General features: G+C 42.3%; 1 protein-coding gene across 1 annotated transcript in view; it reads right to left on the reverse strand.

Annotated features, from left to right (window-relative positions):
* Nucleotides 1-4,214: 4,214 nt before the first annotated feature.
* Nucleotides 4,215-16,434, reverse strand: part of plcl2 (phospholipase C like 2) — a 38,159-nt gene continuing 25,939 nt past the window's right edge. The window contains exons 4-6 of the mRNA XM_013913592.1: nucleotides 12,083-12,158; nucleotides 6,626-6,735; nucleotides 4,215-5,098 (exon numbers count right to left, since the gene is read on the reverse strand). Coding sequence (XP_013769046.1) covers nucleotides 4,895-5,098; nucleotides 6,626-6,735; nucleotides 12,083-12,158 — 390 coding nt within the window. The 3' untranslated portion in view covers nucleotides 4,215-4,894. The remainder of the gene's footprint in view (nucleotides 5,099-6,625; nucleotides 6,736-12,082; nucleotides 12,159-16,434) is intronic.

Here is a 16,434-nt window from a genome sequence, read left to right on the forward strand (position 1 = left end):
CCCAGCTGATTAATAAATTAAATCTTTTTTAGTGACCATGTGTGAAATCGAGTATTGGTTACTTGCTCTTTACTCAGTTTTTGCAGTTTTCTCAGTTAGGGACTCCAAACATAATACACTCGTGACTCACTATATAAATAAAGTTTGTTTGGTAGCAACTGCACAGCTGTCTTACCCATAAAATAGGGTCTGCCTTTGCTTGCTACCTGTGCATGAGCACTTGTGAGCGTGCATGCTGGCGACAGACCCATCCAAAGCAAGCCTAAGCTTTATTTCCCCAGGCTGGCTCTGCTCAGCTCAACACACAGGGAGCTAATCGATACTGATGCATGTGCAAAAAAAAAAAAACAGCTGGGGGAGTTGGAACGAGGCATCTCTGCCCTTGAAAATAGTCACATCTTTGTGGACTCACGCACTGTGAACATGATTGATGTGAATATTAAAAGCGAAACTAACCTTGGGAACATTTAGCATTTAACATTCCAAGGCTGTAATGTGACTTGGAATAAGAGCAGCAGGAGACTTGGATTTGGTTCCTGGATTAGAAACCATTAGCGAGGCCTGCGTCAAAGCTGCAGGGAGGGGATGAAAAATAGGTGGAATATTCCTTTAATGCAAGAGGGATTTTCTTATTCTTTGAGAAGGAGCAAATGGGGATTCAGTATGACGCTGGGATGTAAATTACCTAACAGAGCAACCTACATTGGCAAAAATAGGCAGAAGCAGGGCTGACTGGAGTGGGAAGGTCAGTCTGACACGGTGCAGCCTGAAGAAGAGTGGAGGACGGTTGCTGCAGGGAGGCGGGCGAGCTGATCACTGTGCAGCGAGAGAGCAGATGACGGGAAGTAAGTAAACACTGCCTAAGAACGAGGAAGCCATCTCTGCCCCCAGGTTAAAAAGTATCGAGTAAAGTCAAACACAAACACATGATCTATCCAACAATGTTTATTGAGTTCATTTTTTTTTCTTTTTTATTTGACAGGTAAAGAGACTTGAAATACAGCTGAAATGCTCTCAACAACAACTGTAAATACGCCAACTGGCACAGCACTGACGTCTTGTTGTGGGTTTATGATCTGCAGGAGGTGTGGACAGCATTTAAAAGAAAAAAAAACCACACATTATCATGAGCAACAAGGAAGAATTTGAAAAAGGATGCAGACATTTATGGATGTGTTTGGCTACACTGACAGCTAGCAGTTAAATCATTTTTATTCTGTGGACAAAGCTATTGATGTTCAGCTTGTTTGAAATGGGCTACCACCCTGTTTTAAAAGAAAAGTCGTGCCACAACCCAAGTCATGTTTGTTGAGTGTAAAAGACGGGCAGCTGGTGAGCAGAGTCACACAGTTAAACTTTTTAAGGTTTCAGCTTTATCTCTTCCTAAATCGCAACACCAGCGTCAAAGTCGCACTGGCTTAATTTGTACTCTCCTCACATCATTAAGCTCTCCCCATAAGGCAACAAATCAGATACTTGTTTTGAAAATTTTCAAAACGAGACCTTCTGTGGTCCAATAGATTATTGTTGGACTCGTGTAGAGTAGCTTTCAGAATAATCCTCAGCACTGTCCCTCAGTTCATCATCTGTCTGACCTCAACCAGATTCTCTTCATTGGCTCCCCCTCATGAACAAATCATTTAAATAGGTGGGTGAGGCTTCTGTGCGCCTCAGGTGACCACGCTAGGGATATCCGCTCTCACAGTTGGATAACAGGAGGCCCACAGAGGTCACTCACACAAAGGCTGATCTCCATATTTGAAACTGGCCATGTTAAATATGAACATCCACTATTTTTAATGTGTATACATAAAAGACAAGCATAACCGGCCTCCTTTTAAAGGCTCTGAAATGTCAAGTGCATTTTACATCATTTTCTAGGGTTAATTATTTTATATATACTTATTATTTCAGGCCGCCTTTGTCCAGTAATTAAAAATATCTACTTTACTATTGTGAGATTATAAATAGAGATAATATTGGAGGGACAAATGAAAGGCAAGCCGGCGTGTCAATGGAGCAACGTCACAGTAAAGTCATGTTCAAAGACAATGCCCTTTTCTCAGTCCCTGCTTGCACTTGCTTTTAGTTCGCAGTAGCGAGGCACAGTTTAATCAAAGGGTAACTGTGGATCGATTGCTGCTCTGTCACCAGGAATGGTTATGAAGCTTTTATTACTTTGAAGTCAGTGTCCTTCTCTACCATCTCTTCAGCCCTGAGTTTATATTCTTACAAAGGGTTGTCAAAGTGCTGTTAATCACAGACAGAATCTGCTTGAGCTGTATGATACAGTTTTTCGTCAGGTGAGAACTTAAAAGTGGATAAGTGGAGCTGTGGTAACTGCAAAATGAGGCATTTCAGGGAAACATCTTTGTGGCGTCAACTGAATCCATAGCCTTTTGTTTTTGTTTCTTCCCATACAAAGTGAGTGCAGCATGTTCTCATACCCGTGGTGTCAAATACTGCCATTCTTATCAAAGCTGCTAACGTCTCAGACACACAAGGAGTCCTGTGGCACCTCTGCCATGGTGCACCGCAGTACTGCAATAGCAAGACAGGTTTTACTTTCAACTAAAGGTTTGTGGAGGACATGGTGTTACAAATAAATGCACAGGTTACATTTTCAGTGTGCAGGGCTTTCTAAATATAGCCAGTCAGTATTTAGTATTGAATGAACGCAACTACAACTTGTGACTTAACGTGTACTCACAATGGCTTCCCTGCACCTTGGCCAAACATAACTCTCTCCTACCCAGACCTCCCAGGCACCAAGTGCACTTGAGTTTATCTCAGCATCTCAAACATGGAAAGTATAAAAGATGGATTTGGCGAAGCTAATGTGCTTTAAACTTGTGTTCTTTCATGGCCAGCAGGGGAGCAATGACTCTGGGTACAAAAAACCTCTGATGGTAGGGGAATCTCTGGTAAAATACCCCAGACTTCTTCGCTTTCCTAATAACGTAAACGCTTCTAATGACGATGGGATCAATCGCTAGCTTTGGGTTGTCTTAAACAAATGGGGAAAGCGCTCGGCTTCATAGCAGGATTTTACTAACCAGCGACAAAGTCACGGGGCTGCACCCAGTCTACAATGTGAGTTCCTGTCTCACAAGCTCCCAACACATGAGGTTAGTGATTTCAAGCATGTTGGGGTTTAATTAGGTCACCTTTGTCCGTATAGATTTCATTACTTAACACAGTGATTGTCATGGAGACGGCTGTTATGGACTGTGTAATGGTTGATGATTATCACTGTTTGTTGAACACTGGTTTTGACTTGTTGTTTCAGTCTGTTAAAAATGGTAGATGCAATAAGATGAAGGCTCATCCAGCACTTTTTTGGGGGGTCAATAATTTGTTCTATTTAATTCAGTTCTTTTGTTAATTATTTTTATTTGGTGTTGTTTTCAAAACCTTTTTCAAAATTACTTATTTGTAATTTTGAAGAGTACTACTGTGTCCATTTAATATCACTGTGACCTTTGCACCAAGACACTGAGGCCAAAGGTCAACTTGTACGCGTGTCTTCAGCTGTGTCTTAGAGAGCGGCAGTGTTTGAAACCTTGAGATGAGTCCCTGTAGGATCTATTCAATGATTCTGCTCAGCAAAACCAAGTAATTACAAGAAAACAGACTGATGAGTTTTCTTTTTTTTCCACAGCCAGAACAGATTTCTCATTTGGTTTATTTTGAATATCTGTGGAATTGGTTTGGCTTTTTTTTTTTCCTTGGAAGAAATCTAATCTTTAATATTTATTACAGGTTTCAGCACTCTCGTGTGGGAGGAGCATGCTCCAAAGATAAAAGCCCCATATATTCCCCAATGAAACGCTAATGTGATTAAAACTGCGAGCTGTTGAGTGCATTAACGTCCAGTCACCGGTTTCTTCCGTGCAGTTGCTGGTTCTGAATTTTGAGACTTGGTTGTTGTTTGCACCAAAGAAACTGTATGAATACATTCTCTTATTCGTCCTTCTGTCTCGACGTGTCACTCGGGTCACTTTTCCTCGTGATAAACCTCGTTACCAGATGTCCACAGACAAATAAAACTTTGTATTTCCACAGACATATTCATATATCTTTTATAAAATAAATCTTGTATTTCCAAGTGTACAATAATAAAATGATGCACTCTGCAGAAAAAAAGGTAACAGAAAACTCCATATATACACACAGTATACTGTTTTGGCAGACAAAAACATGGACAAGTTCAGTATTGTAAACAGCTCTTTACTCCCATTCACATGTGTTCGTCTACCATTTATTGACTTCTCCCGTCGGCTTGTTGTTCCTCCTGTCCCGTTACATTCATACAGTAAATCCAGAAAATTGTGCTTTAGGAAATCTCTTACAACAATCCGCGGCTTTTTTTCCTTCATATCTTTTCTTAACACCTGTTCTGCTGAGTAGAAGTGCACTGTCTCCAAACAGCTGAATGTCTTAAACAGTCTGGTGGCTGGTAGTTCACTCATCTCTCCTGGTTCAGTCAGGAGAAGAGTTGGGGTTAGACGAATGGCAGCAAACTTGTGCAGTGGCGTGGAGGATGTAGAGATCTGAGCTTGATGACTGGGAAGGTTTGGTGGCACATGTGCAGCAAATGCTCCATTAGTAATTTGCCAGTTATCTAGACTTGAATTAACTTGCAGTGAAGCCGTTTGGTGAACTGAGCTCGTGCCTGGAAAAGCAGCGTTTTACTGATGGCAGAAGTTAGAGAGGTTAAAGCTGCGCTTGGGATGCAGGAATGTTTGTGATGGAATGTGAAGAAACACTAGCGTGCACGGAGCAGTGATGTCTGGGTAAAGACACAGACTGGTGAAGGAGCAAAGCTTTGGGTTTTGAGCTCAGGAGGCAAGAACAGAGTGGAGGTCTGAAGGCGGGCGTCAGGTCTGCGCGTCTAGTTGTCCTCGTCCGTCAGCTCCTCCTCCGCGATGGCCTTCTCCGGGATGGCCTCAAGGCTGCATCTGCTCTTGGACTCAGAGCCGAAGGAACCGCTCACCGCGCTACCTTTAGTCAGTTTACAGGTGAGCGCGGCATAGTGGATCTGCTTGAGGTTCTCCTGGACTTCGCTTCGGGCATGCTTCAGTAGATCCGCCTGGCCCTGAGAGGTAAACACAGATCACAGAGTCAGACAGCAGCAAATTGGGTGTCAGGAAAAACTGTAGCTTGTAAAACTTATGTCAGTTTCATTTGTGCAATGCTAATTCACTACACAAACATCTCAAGGGGTGTTACACTGTAAAATAAAGAAAACCATACAATATCAAAGAGCACCCCAAATATTTGATGGTATATTATTAGCATATATTTTCTATTCTCTATGAACAGCACTTGGGAACAGTGGGGTTAAAGACCTCTAGTTGAACCAGGCTCAGGGAGGAAGCTGCAGAGCTGATCGCTCTTACCTCTGTGTTTAGATTAATGTGTTGTAGAGTTGTGTCAGTGTCAGATTTAAGATGTTATTGGCTCCGAAAGGTTTATTACAAATGCTTTGTGAAGGTCACTGACTCACAGTCCATAAACATTCCAGTTTCACTAACGTCCCACAAAGTGTCCTCGTGCCTCTGCTGTGTAGTGACAAACGTAACGAATCATCCATCCGTCCATCTTTTTAAACGCTTGTCTAATTCAAGGTCACAGAGAGGGTGGAGCTTATCCCAGCTGTCATTGGGCGAGAGTCAGACCCTGAACAGGTCGCAGAGCTGAACACGTCTCCTGTATACTTTAATTTCACTGCAGTTGGTTTTATAAGCACAACATACAGTTGAGTTTTTAATGAAATTTGAAATGTTTTTCACACCTAGTTCTACTTGTAACTTTATTTTTCTTAAACATGTATTCACTGCTTCAACATTACCTGAACATCTGTGCAGTTCTAACACTGAAAGTCCACAGCTGGCTTAAATAGTTCATTTTAAGTTGGTTAAAACACAAGTTACATGAGGTTTCTTTTATACGTGAGAGCCTTTATCATTGTGGAACACGTCACTGTTAAAGCAGCATTTACGGCCGACTAGATCATTTTCCTGACCAACAATCAGATTTCCTCCCAGCAGCCGAGACGAGGGGCGTTTCTCTGTCGTCACTTCCTTTAAATGTCAGAGTAGCTGATGCTGCAATCATCAACGTGCACTTTAGTTCAACTTGTCAGGCTGACTATGATCAAAACTTGATCTGCACTGTAACACCTTATTGATTAACAGTGATCAGCTCTGGTCCTGGTGCTGTGGCAGGGAACACACTCGGTGCTTTTAGCCATAAATCATGCAGCTCACTGTGGTGTATCTATTTATTCCTTTCCTTTGTTTCGTTTGTATACAGTCTACATGCCATTGTAGCAAGATAAAGGTTAAGCTGAGCGTATACAAGCAATCCCTGTGTCCTGAAAATCTCAAGACTCCTCTAAACACTTGCTTACAGGCACTTTTTTTTTTCCCCAACTGATGTCATGATGTCAAAAAGGATCAGAAGAAATGTAGCTTAAAGCGAAGTGAGAGGATGAAGCGAGCAGGGCCCATTGTATGATAAATAAAGGTTATTATGCAAAGCTCCTCTAAGCAACGTGGTGGCATTGGCCTCCATTAATAAAACTGGCTTGACTTATAAGTGATGCGACTGAAAATCTCACCTTCAGAATGGTGATGTTCCACGTGAAGCTCTCCACAGCCTTGTGCAGCTTTCTGCCTTTCAAGCCTTCCTTCACAGCCAGGTCGTGGAGGTTCTCGTGAAATTCCATAGCTGCGAGAGAGAAACAGACGAGAATGAGTGTCGAGTCAGTGCGGTGTTTGTTTAGGAAAGAAGAACAGCTGCTGCGAGAGTGGAGTCTGGGATATGCGAGGCTTGCTAGGCTTGTTGTCACTGTGAGGAAACGCATGCAAGCAAAGACCCTGGCATGTACTGTCGACATTCACATTTCTCCAGCAGCAGAAAACTTCAGTCTGCGGAAGTACAGAGACTCTCCGGAGGTGGGAGAGCATTACTGTCTCCTCACTGCACGCATACGAGGTGATAATGGATCGCAGTGGCCACAGTTACATACATACCAGGTCTGGAAAGCAGGTGAGATTGTCCTGTAGCACAAACTCAAGCGCCTGCCATGAAAATATTAACAGTCTTGTGGAAAGCAGATGTGATGGAAAATGTGCTCTGTTTTTCAGCTTTTCATTGACCGCGGAAGGAAAATGTATCCGACTTTTCTTGGGACTGCTTTGTTTTATTAGAATCCACACAGTGTTTATACATAGATTTTCACTGGGATGTCCCTGTCAGCGAGGGACTGTTTTATGCCTCTCTTCAGCATCATCAATGGGAAATCTATATCATGCAGTGACTAGTGTGCAAATCCTGGGTAAACACTCCTAATACAGGGATGCTAAGGGACAGGAGTACAGATGAGGAGAAGGAAACAGTGAGGCGGGATAAAAGAGACCCAGAAACAGAGAGAGTGGGAGACGGACACGACGCTCTTTCACTGTGGATTAGCATCACGGCCTCCAACAGAGGAGGGATTTGTCTCCCGAGGAGCTTTCCCACCTCTTCCCTCCTCTCCTATTTTTCCCCCTCCTTCCTCTGCATGACTGAGTCCGACTAAGGACATGTTTAAAGTTGACTTTGCAGGACAGCAACAGGAAACTTCAGCCTGAGAACCATAAACCAAAGGCAGACAGAGCAGAGACTCCATGACTGCGTAACATCTCTGCACTGGAAACTCCACATACATTTCCGCTTGAATCTCTGATAACAGCTTGAGCCAGTCGTAGTTCCTGTCAGTGCTGTTGCCATGGAAACATGGTGTGCACGAGAGAGAGAGAGAGAGAGAGAGAGCGAGAGACAACAACCCCCCCAACCCCATTTGTGTGAAATCTCCATTATAGGTGTGTGGTGCTGGGCTGTTTTGGAGCCACTCAGCTGAGAATTTGCGTCTGTCACCAGACTTCTGGCATGAATACAACCTCAGGAAGCTGACGGGACTCAGTCAGTTGTGACACATTTGTCATATTTGTAGCAGATGTCACGTCACCGCTCCCAAGTTGTTTTTTTGTATTTTCCCCACCATTTTTTGCTATAATCGAATGTGAAATGACATCTGTTTAATTCCAGGTCACTACTGTAACTACAGAGCTGCTGCTGCTGCGCACGTGAACCATGACGGTGCTGAAGAAGGTGCACGTCGCACACACACTTAACTTACACTGAAGGTTGCCTAGCAACGTTTTATGGAGTCTGGCAGGCAAGAAAGGGGAAAGCTCGTTCTTAGCAAAGCATTTGAGACTCTAATCTCTGAGGTAATGCTGCAAGACTGCAACTGTACAGTAAAGCCCGCTTCGAGAAGGCTGAGGCGTAATGTGAAGGATCGCAGCATGACCTGAATTTTTCAATAGGTTAAATTCATAATTCTTTCAGCAAGACAGGATCATATCTACTTATACCACACATGCCACTAAAACCTAATTTTATCAGACATGGAGTACAAATCCAGATTAAGCAATTATCCAGGTCTGGGTCACAGGGGCAGCAGTCTAAGCAGAGACACCTGACCTCCCTCTTCCCACTATATCCAACAGCACTTTCACAGGACACTGAGACGTTCCCAAGCCTGCCAAGAGACACAGAGCCTCCAGGATGTCCTGGAGTGCTCTAGGTAGGACGTGCCAGAAACGCATTGCATAGGTGGTGTCCGGGAGGCGTGAACTACATCTTTCAGTGTGGAGGAGCAGTGGCTTTGCTCTGAGCCCCCCCTCACTGAGCTCTTCGGCCTGTGTCTGTGCCCGTGCCCATACCCCTTTCAGAGTACACTACTCCCAGCTCGTGGCCACGGGTGAGGATAAAGCGTATATTGATCAGTAAATCTCAACTCATTCTTTACCACAATGGGCCAGTCCCCAGAGATGCTGCAACAATACAACAGCTTCTTGGTCAATTGCACTTTTTTAAATATTGCTGAAATTAAGCCTTTTGGCTAAGAACTCACACAACTGTACTTGTATACAGTCGTGTGTCTGTATGTATAACTGGAGTGATGATAAACTGTTGACTATGTATAAATGTTCAGAAATCTACATCTTAAAGTAGAAAAGCTGACAAGCAGATAATTAGCCAGAAAATGAAAAGAATCAAAGTAATGGTTATTATATCCTTAAAATATCCACTGCTCTACAAACGGATTAAAGAAAGCTTAAAGGGACAAGATTGTTTTAGACAACTTGATTTTTGAGAATCTGTCATGTTATCTTGTAAAATAAACTTTGGCTCTTTGCTTTGTATTCTGCCAAATGTCACAGTGGCTCCACTTTGCACTGAATACTGTAGTAATTTTGAACTTGGCATTTAAAAGAACATCTTCTGTGCTGATCATGTTAGTCTGCAGCAGCTTTGGCCATCCAGCTCCCCCAAATGTTAATTGGAACCTAAGTGAGTATCGGGTGAGGGAGGTGACATCCCTGTTTGAGCTGCAAACACCTGACTGAGTTCGCCGACACCACCTACGTCCATTTTTTTCCTCTCTCTCTCTTCTCCTTCGTCTGAGCTGATGTGATGGATTATTCACAGCTTTAATAGCTGCTCCTGCTGAAACATTCTGCTTTCTGTAAAGGGGGAATTGGGTTTATACTGACCCAGTTTCTACTCAACAGACGCACAAAACCATGCTGCATGCACCGCTGGGATAGAATTATGTCAGTTTGGGATGGAAAATAAATCAATGTTCAAGTTCATCAGTTTGCCATCTGTTGTGTCCTAGTTTGCAATTGTTGGTTGTTTAATTTTCTCCAGTTGATTTTGGATAATCATATATAAATATGCTTTGAGATTTAAGTCCCCATCATGCTTCTCTGGAAGCTTTTGAAATAAAAAAAAAAAAGTTTGTCTTCTTAAATTTGTACTCCCGTCTTACTCGTTTGTTGGACTATGGTTTCATTTAAAGTGTCCTAATATGTCCTTCCATACAGGAGGCTGGCCGCTGCACCCTGCCTACATTTTTGAGGCAGCTCATGGTTTTTACGTGTAATATATGCTGTTTCATGTCGTTCTGCGTTTCTATTGGTCGAAATGTATTCCACACAGGCCATGCAGTTCAACGCAGCTGAACCAGGAAACGCTCGCATTGGCTGCATTTGTCAGGTCGGACCGAGGAGCAACTTCTGAAGCCAAAACAGCGCCAATACCTCCAGTTCCCCTAGTGGCCACTTGAGGCTGGCTTTGAAAAGCAGTCAATTCTTGTCATGCTCTAAATTTGTAAAATGCAAGAAAACAAAAGCATCTTTGATCTGTATACAGACCCACGTAAAAAATCTCCAAAACATGTTTACAGTCGACCACTGTAGACAGTTTTCCACCCTCAAACAACTCTGAGGGTCCTTTTTTTTTTTTTTTTTTTAAAGGTATTCTGGAGGTGGAGGCGTGCCAGCTTTAATTAAAGAGTTTAACTGACTGTAGCGTATAACATTTAATCGACTAGTGAACTGTTCACATGCCACACTCAGTCTGTGTCTGCCTACAACACTTTACAACTTAACTGGATCATAATAGCTAGTTATCTGCTATGAGCCAGGCTGCACTAAAGAGGTGAGAGCTCAACAAGAGTGATACGCTGTTCTTTACCACTAAAATGTGGTTAATTCAAAACTAAGTTTGGTAACCTGCGCAGGCATACTAGCATATTCAATTATATGATAATAGCCACTTTTTAAATCTCCTCTAAATCAGTAACAAATCAAGATCAAGCATCTGCCCCGGAACACAACAGAACTTATCTTTTTAACTACTTTACATGGAAGATAAGCAACACAACAGCTGGCACATGTAATCTCACTGTGGTAAGCCGGTAACAGTAACGTCATAGTCTAAATTTGCAAACTGCAGACAAAGAAAAGCCAAAAAAGAGGGGGGAAAAAGGACGCCTTTTGATGTGTACAATGAAGGCCGTACAGATCACAGGGTGTTATTATGGCTGAGGGACACAAAAAGGTCATGCATTTAGGACAGAAGCTGTTCTGAATTGTGCATGCTACAGTCCAAATTGGAGCCAAACAGAAAATGCTCTAAATAAAAATTCAAAGGCTTTGGGGGATCTTTCTGATGTCAGTAAGTTCAAGTACATTTTTAGCCCAAAGCCACTGGCTGGTAATTGTTAAGGTCTGGAAGGTGGTTGAAACGAAAAACACCAAAATGCCTTTGATTCACATTGCTTAAAAAGGCACAGTCGTCATCCTCTCTGATGCAGCAAGACAATAGACAATGAATATTTTATAAGTCACCCATCTGAAAGCCAATAAAGCTGAGCTGTGGTAATGATGGTCCATCTCTGCGCCCTTCCATTCTCACTAAGCGTTTCCAGCAGGCTTGCTCAATGTTAAATTAGCCCTCTAGACTACTTAGACAGGATTCATTGCGAGAAAGTGCTACAATATGAATCACATTAGCTTCAAAATTAAGAGGTTTTACCCATATTTTTGGTTCACTGCTGTAGCTGCTTCATGAAACAAGAACGGCCCTAAAATAAAAGGCAGTCCTCTTCAATCATTAACACAGACTCAAGAAGAAACGGTGCCTCCAGAGCTCATCTGTGTGCTGCATCTTAAATCCAGTGACCTATGAGGATGACCAAACTTGAATGGATTTGCTTTTCCCTTATTGACACAAAGTCGAAATGTTACAATCGGCTGGCAGGCCAAGGCTCCATAAATGCATGGAGCTCTAACTGGTACTGAATGGCGTGTGTGTGGATAGATTGCCATCTATTAACTTCACACAGTCTTCCCCAATTTCACTCGTCACTCAGTCTCGAACCATGTAATTAGAATACAGGACAGAGGCTCTTACAGGTGTGAATTAAACACCTCTATTTGAATGGCAGCTTTTCAAAGAGAAACAGTGACTGGATCACATTAATGAACATGAATCAAATGGTAATTCCACTTATGCAAATAAGAAAATTCTAATTAATTCATATTGACTGATCCCACGTCACCTCTGTGGCTTCAGAGGAGACATGCGGCCACAGGCAAACACTCAGATGCTGATTAGTGGTGTCAGGAAATTCTGCCTTTTAAGGGTTTTCCTCCTCTCCTGTGTGACTGTATCTTACCTGCTTTTTGGGTTTGTAGGATTCTCTCGTACACCCCCTCTGAGCTCTCTAGCAGCGTCTTGCTGGTCTGGATTACCTGAAAGCACACAAACATATTTGCTCACATTTGCCTTTAGTTTCCACATCACCAAAACTAGCATCCCACAACAAAGCAGGAAGCAGTCTGTCTGCTAGCAGGCAGTTTCTATCCAGGGAGTGCTTAGAAAACAAGTTGTTATTACAGGGGATGCGAGTGGGCCAGGCTGCTAAATTGCATTTTTGAAAGCCAAAATTAGAGGGTAGGAGACACAAGCAATTAGGTTGTTTATTAAAAGTTACTTTTCTTCCCTGAAACACCACCAGTGTCCTGTTTTAAATGAGAAAAATATATATGTGCAAATCTGACTTTGGTTGGAAAGTATTTTTTTCAAAGGAAGTGCTGATAATTAAGGTCATTTCAATTAAAAACATGCCAGTCATTCTCAAGCAGCAACACCATTACTGTGTTCTCTGTGAAGCTGCAGCTGCGACAGATGCTAAGTTTAGCTCCTCTGGTCTTATGCGCACCTCTAATTGAGTGCACAAACTCTGCTGACCTGCAGACTGTTGAAACTCTTGTGGCAATCCATTTACATATTAAATGCCAGCGCTGCTTCTTCCTAACAGTAAACAAAAAAAATAAAGAAATAACGAAAACATTTTTTTAACACAAGGAAGACGGCAGCAGCATGTTGTTTCAGGAGGTTAATGGTGCATATGTAGGCTGTCAGAGACGGGGGTAAATAAGCATGGAGTAAACAGGGTGCCTGGCAGACCATCTGGATCTTTTGCCACAATTATTTTAGTAATAGCTTCATTTTTTTCATCTGATGGGGATGCTATTTATACCCCAATGTTACTGCACTTTTGATTTCAATTAAGTGTCTGTAGGTTACTGGTGCGGCACGGTCGTAATTGACTTGTTCACTCCCGGTGTGACTTAAGCATATAGAGGTTGTGCTGCGAAGCCAGGCGGCCCGGCTCAGCTGCCAAGATGGAAATTAAGGAATGATGAACAGTGTTTTATTGCAGAGATCGGAGAGACAAAGCCAAAAACAAGCATCACTGTGGCCCCAACATCAATCTTTGGAGCCTGCCAGCCAGATCCCAGAGAAGAGGGAAATCAGGGAGGCCCGTATAGAGAGCGATAGAGGGGAAAATATATAGTACTTAATCCAACAGAGGCTGTACTTCACTGCTCTGACAGTCTTACTGTAATGACGCAGTCCCACCTCGTCCTTAACTGGTGCTTAATCTGAACAAAACTTTGCACGAATATTATCACACATACACTGATGATTAACAGTTCTTTGGATTTTCATGTATATTATCTTCATCTCATCATCATCCTGCAATGCAATATTACGTATTCTGTTTGTGTCTGCTTCGCGTGTCATGTTCAGCATACACCGACCATACGTTACTTAGCAGGCAACTGAACTTTGTTGCCGAGTTACAAAAGATACGTAGGGAGAATTTGAAAAAGTGCGACAGGTCTGGTTTGTATTTAATAAAGCTGTCTCTTTAAACAAAATCAAAACTATGGTACATTTTACTACCATACATCTTCCTTCCAGAAGCACATTAGGCTTTTCTCATTTCTCTATTTGGTGCCTCGCAATCTTCTCTGTTGTCCTGCCTGTGACTCCAAAATCCATCACTGGACACCACATTGAAGGATGCCTTCATTTCTAACATACTTCTCAAGGACAGAGGAGAGAGGAGTAATACTCGAGGATGCACAGAAGCGATTTTACCATCAGAATGTAAAAGGCGTGGCACGCAGCTGACCTATACAAACACAGGTGACACGACGACACCACAAACAACTAGATCTTTACACTCGCATGCTGTTTCAGTTATTTGCAATTTGGTTAATCGCCTGCATGATAGCCTACCTTGTCACATTGCACCATGGTGTGAATTGCATCATGTGATCACATATCTGAATCAATAAAATACAGCAGTAGCTGGACTACAACAAAATTTATGTTGCTGCTGTGCCAGCTTTGATGGCTGAGAGGCGAGGATGTCTCATTTTGTTGAATCCCCGTTGCCTCGATTCTTCTCTCCTCGCATCTCTGGTAGGAGGGACTAAGATGCACGGGAAGGATACAAGGAAAGGAATCGAGGGTGTATAATCCATGAAATTAGAGAGCTTTGTTTGTTCCTACTGTTTTGGTCTTTTCAGATGTGTTAATAAGGAAAATATGAAATAATGCCAGCCTTATCCTTTATGAGCATGTCGACAGACTTGTCACGGCCTGAGCTGCTATTCTTTCTAACGCACTCTAAGAAAATAAGTGAGAACACAGCAGACGTTTTCTGAAGATAAATATGAACGTGCGGCCTTTTTCCCCCCGAAGCATGACTATGCAGAGTCATTGCCTGATACTGTGCTCAGTATGGGGGACAGACACCGTTGCACAAACCCATATGGTGACTCACCATGTTCTTCTACAGGCAGTCATGACTAAGTGACTGTGGCTGTTTGTCTCACTCTGCAGCTGCAGTTGCGGCACTTAGAGCTGCCTCACACACTGTGATTACTTTCCTGATGGGTAAAGAAATTACTGTCTTGGTGGCAGACACAGCAAATCAAGCGTCTTTAAAGGCATATTCTAGTAAGGTAAGTGGGTGGACTGCTCCCTATTTGCACACTAAACTGCATCCTCTAAATGTTATGGCCGTCGTTATTATTATTATTACCGCCCACATTAACAAAGACACAAACGGTCTTTTATTTTCAAGGTGACGTTAGTTTAATGATACATTTCTGCAAACTAAAACTAAAAAGAGAATATATATTGTGAACAACAACTTTAATGTTATTAAAAATATTGTGTTAATGAGTCTTGTTTGATGTATGCGGTTGAACTGCAGATAACAGACATCTTAGCAGAACCATTCTAGAACAAAGTTTATTCCCCAATAAAAGCCTAACATATGGGTTTTGAAGTCCCCTCGGTTCAGTGTTTCAAAGACTTTGTATTTTCTCCATCCACACTCTGTGCCCTTAGTTAATCTGTTGTGAGTACAAACAGAAATCGGACCATATTACCTAAGAGCTCGAGCTGGCATACTACCGAGTCTCTCCAGCTTTTTCTCTTAGCACACAAATGGGCAGCATTGAGACCCACATTCTATTTTTGCCAATCAGGAGCTGAAAGCCTGGCTACTCCCTGCGGTGGATTTTGACACACTACCAGAATTTCTAATTGTACTTATCCATACATTATTTAACATTATTTTAAGGTTGCACTCCCTCTTTTTCTTACGCGTATGCACTTGTCAGCTCATCTTTTGCCGCCACACCTTTCTGCTTGCCATCACTTCTGGCACTCTGCTGATGATCAAGGCCTGCAGCTTCACACCACTTAAGCCCTTGATCTTAATTTATTTGATTTTAGTCCCCAAACACCCGTCATTTTCTTCTTTCTTCCTCTCCAACTCAATTTTCCTGGCGCTCCTTCCATCAGGGCCAATTACCTAGCTTTCCGTTCTCGTGTCTGAATAGAGCAGAGGGGTCACCTTAATCGGTCTGCATCAGAGTCCTTTTCCTATGTTCGTCCTTGAGTTGCAAGGTATGAAGCTTTTGCCATTTCCATTTTTTTAGTTTAATGCATAATGTATCATTTGGATAACAAATAATGCAAATGCACAGGTGTATTCTTTGAATCCAGAGTTGAACCTAAAGACAAAAGAGCCAAGAACTGTAGTTTCTCTAATGGCCACATGGGACTAGTAGGTAAGCCAGTGTTGTATTAACACGTCCATCTTTCCAGCAGTAAAAATCATATTTACAGCCTGGTTTAAAAAAAGATTTTGGACTTTCTTTTCTTGAATGTTCATACCTAATCTGTGTGTTTATTACGTTTTCAAATCAGAGACAAAATTGTTTCTCTTGTTGCTGTGCTTTTGCCTCCTTGTTCATGTTGTGCCAAGAATCAGTGTCAGAGAACATCGTGTTTTAAGGTTAATGGTGTAGCTGGGAATAGCCTCAATGGCATGTTGCATAACTTGTAAACATTGATTTTATTACTTAACAGAACTTCAGCCCTGTTACCTAACCATCTCTGTGTGTCCCCATTAGGTCAGTAAGCCCAGGTATTGATCTGATTGGCGTTGGTTTGCCTTGTTAGATCATCCCTTCCTGTTGATGGCAAAAGCATGCATGAGTGGAATGGGTTGCTGCCAAATACAAATTAAGTTTTCTTTTCTATGCACTGCAAAAGAACCACGAATTTGGACAACAAAGACAGAACACACTCAGATCCAGACGACAAGAGATTAAATTATATCTGCTACTTTGTTTCTAGACATTATTTCAGGTC

The sequence above is a fragment of the Pundamilia nyererei genome, unplaced genomic scaffold (genome assembly GCF_000239375.1).
Source record: "Pundamilia nyererei isolate P.nyererei 1_Seehausen unplaced genomic scaffold, PunNye1.0 scaffold00138, whole genome shotgun sequence".
In the NCBI taxonomy this organism is placed as follows: Eukaryota; Metazoa; Chordata; class Actinopteri; order Cichliformes; family Cichlidae; genus Pundamilia; species Pundamilia nyererei.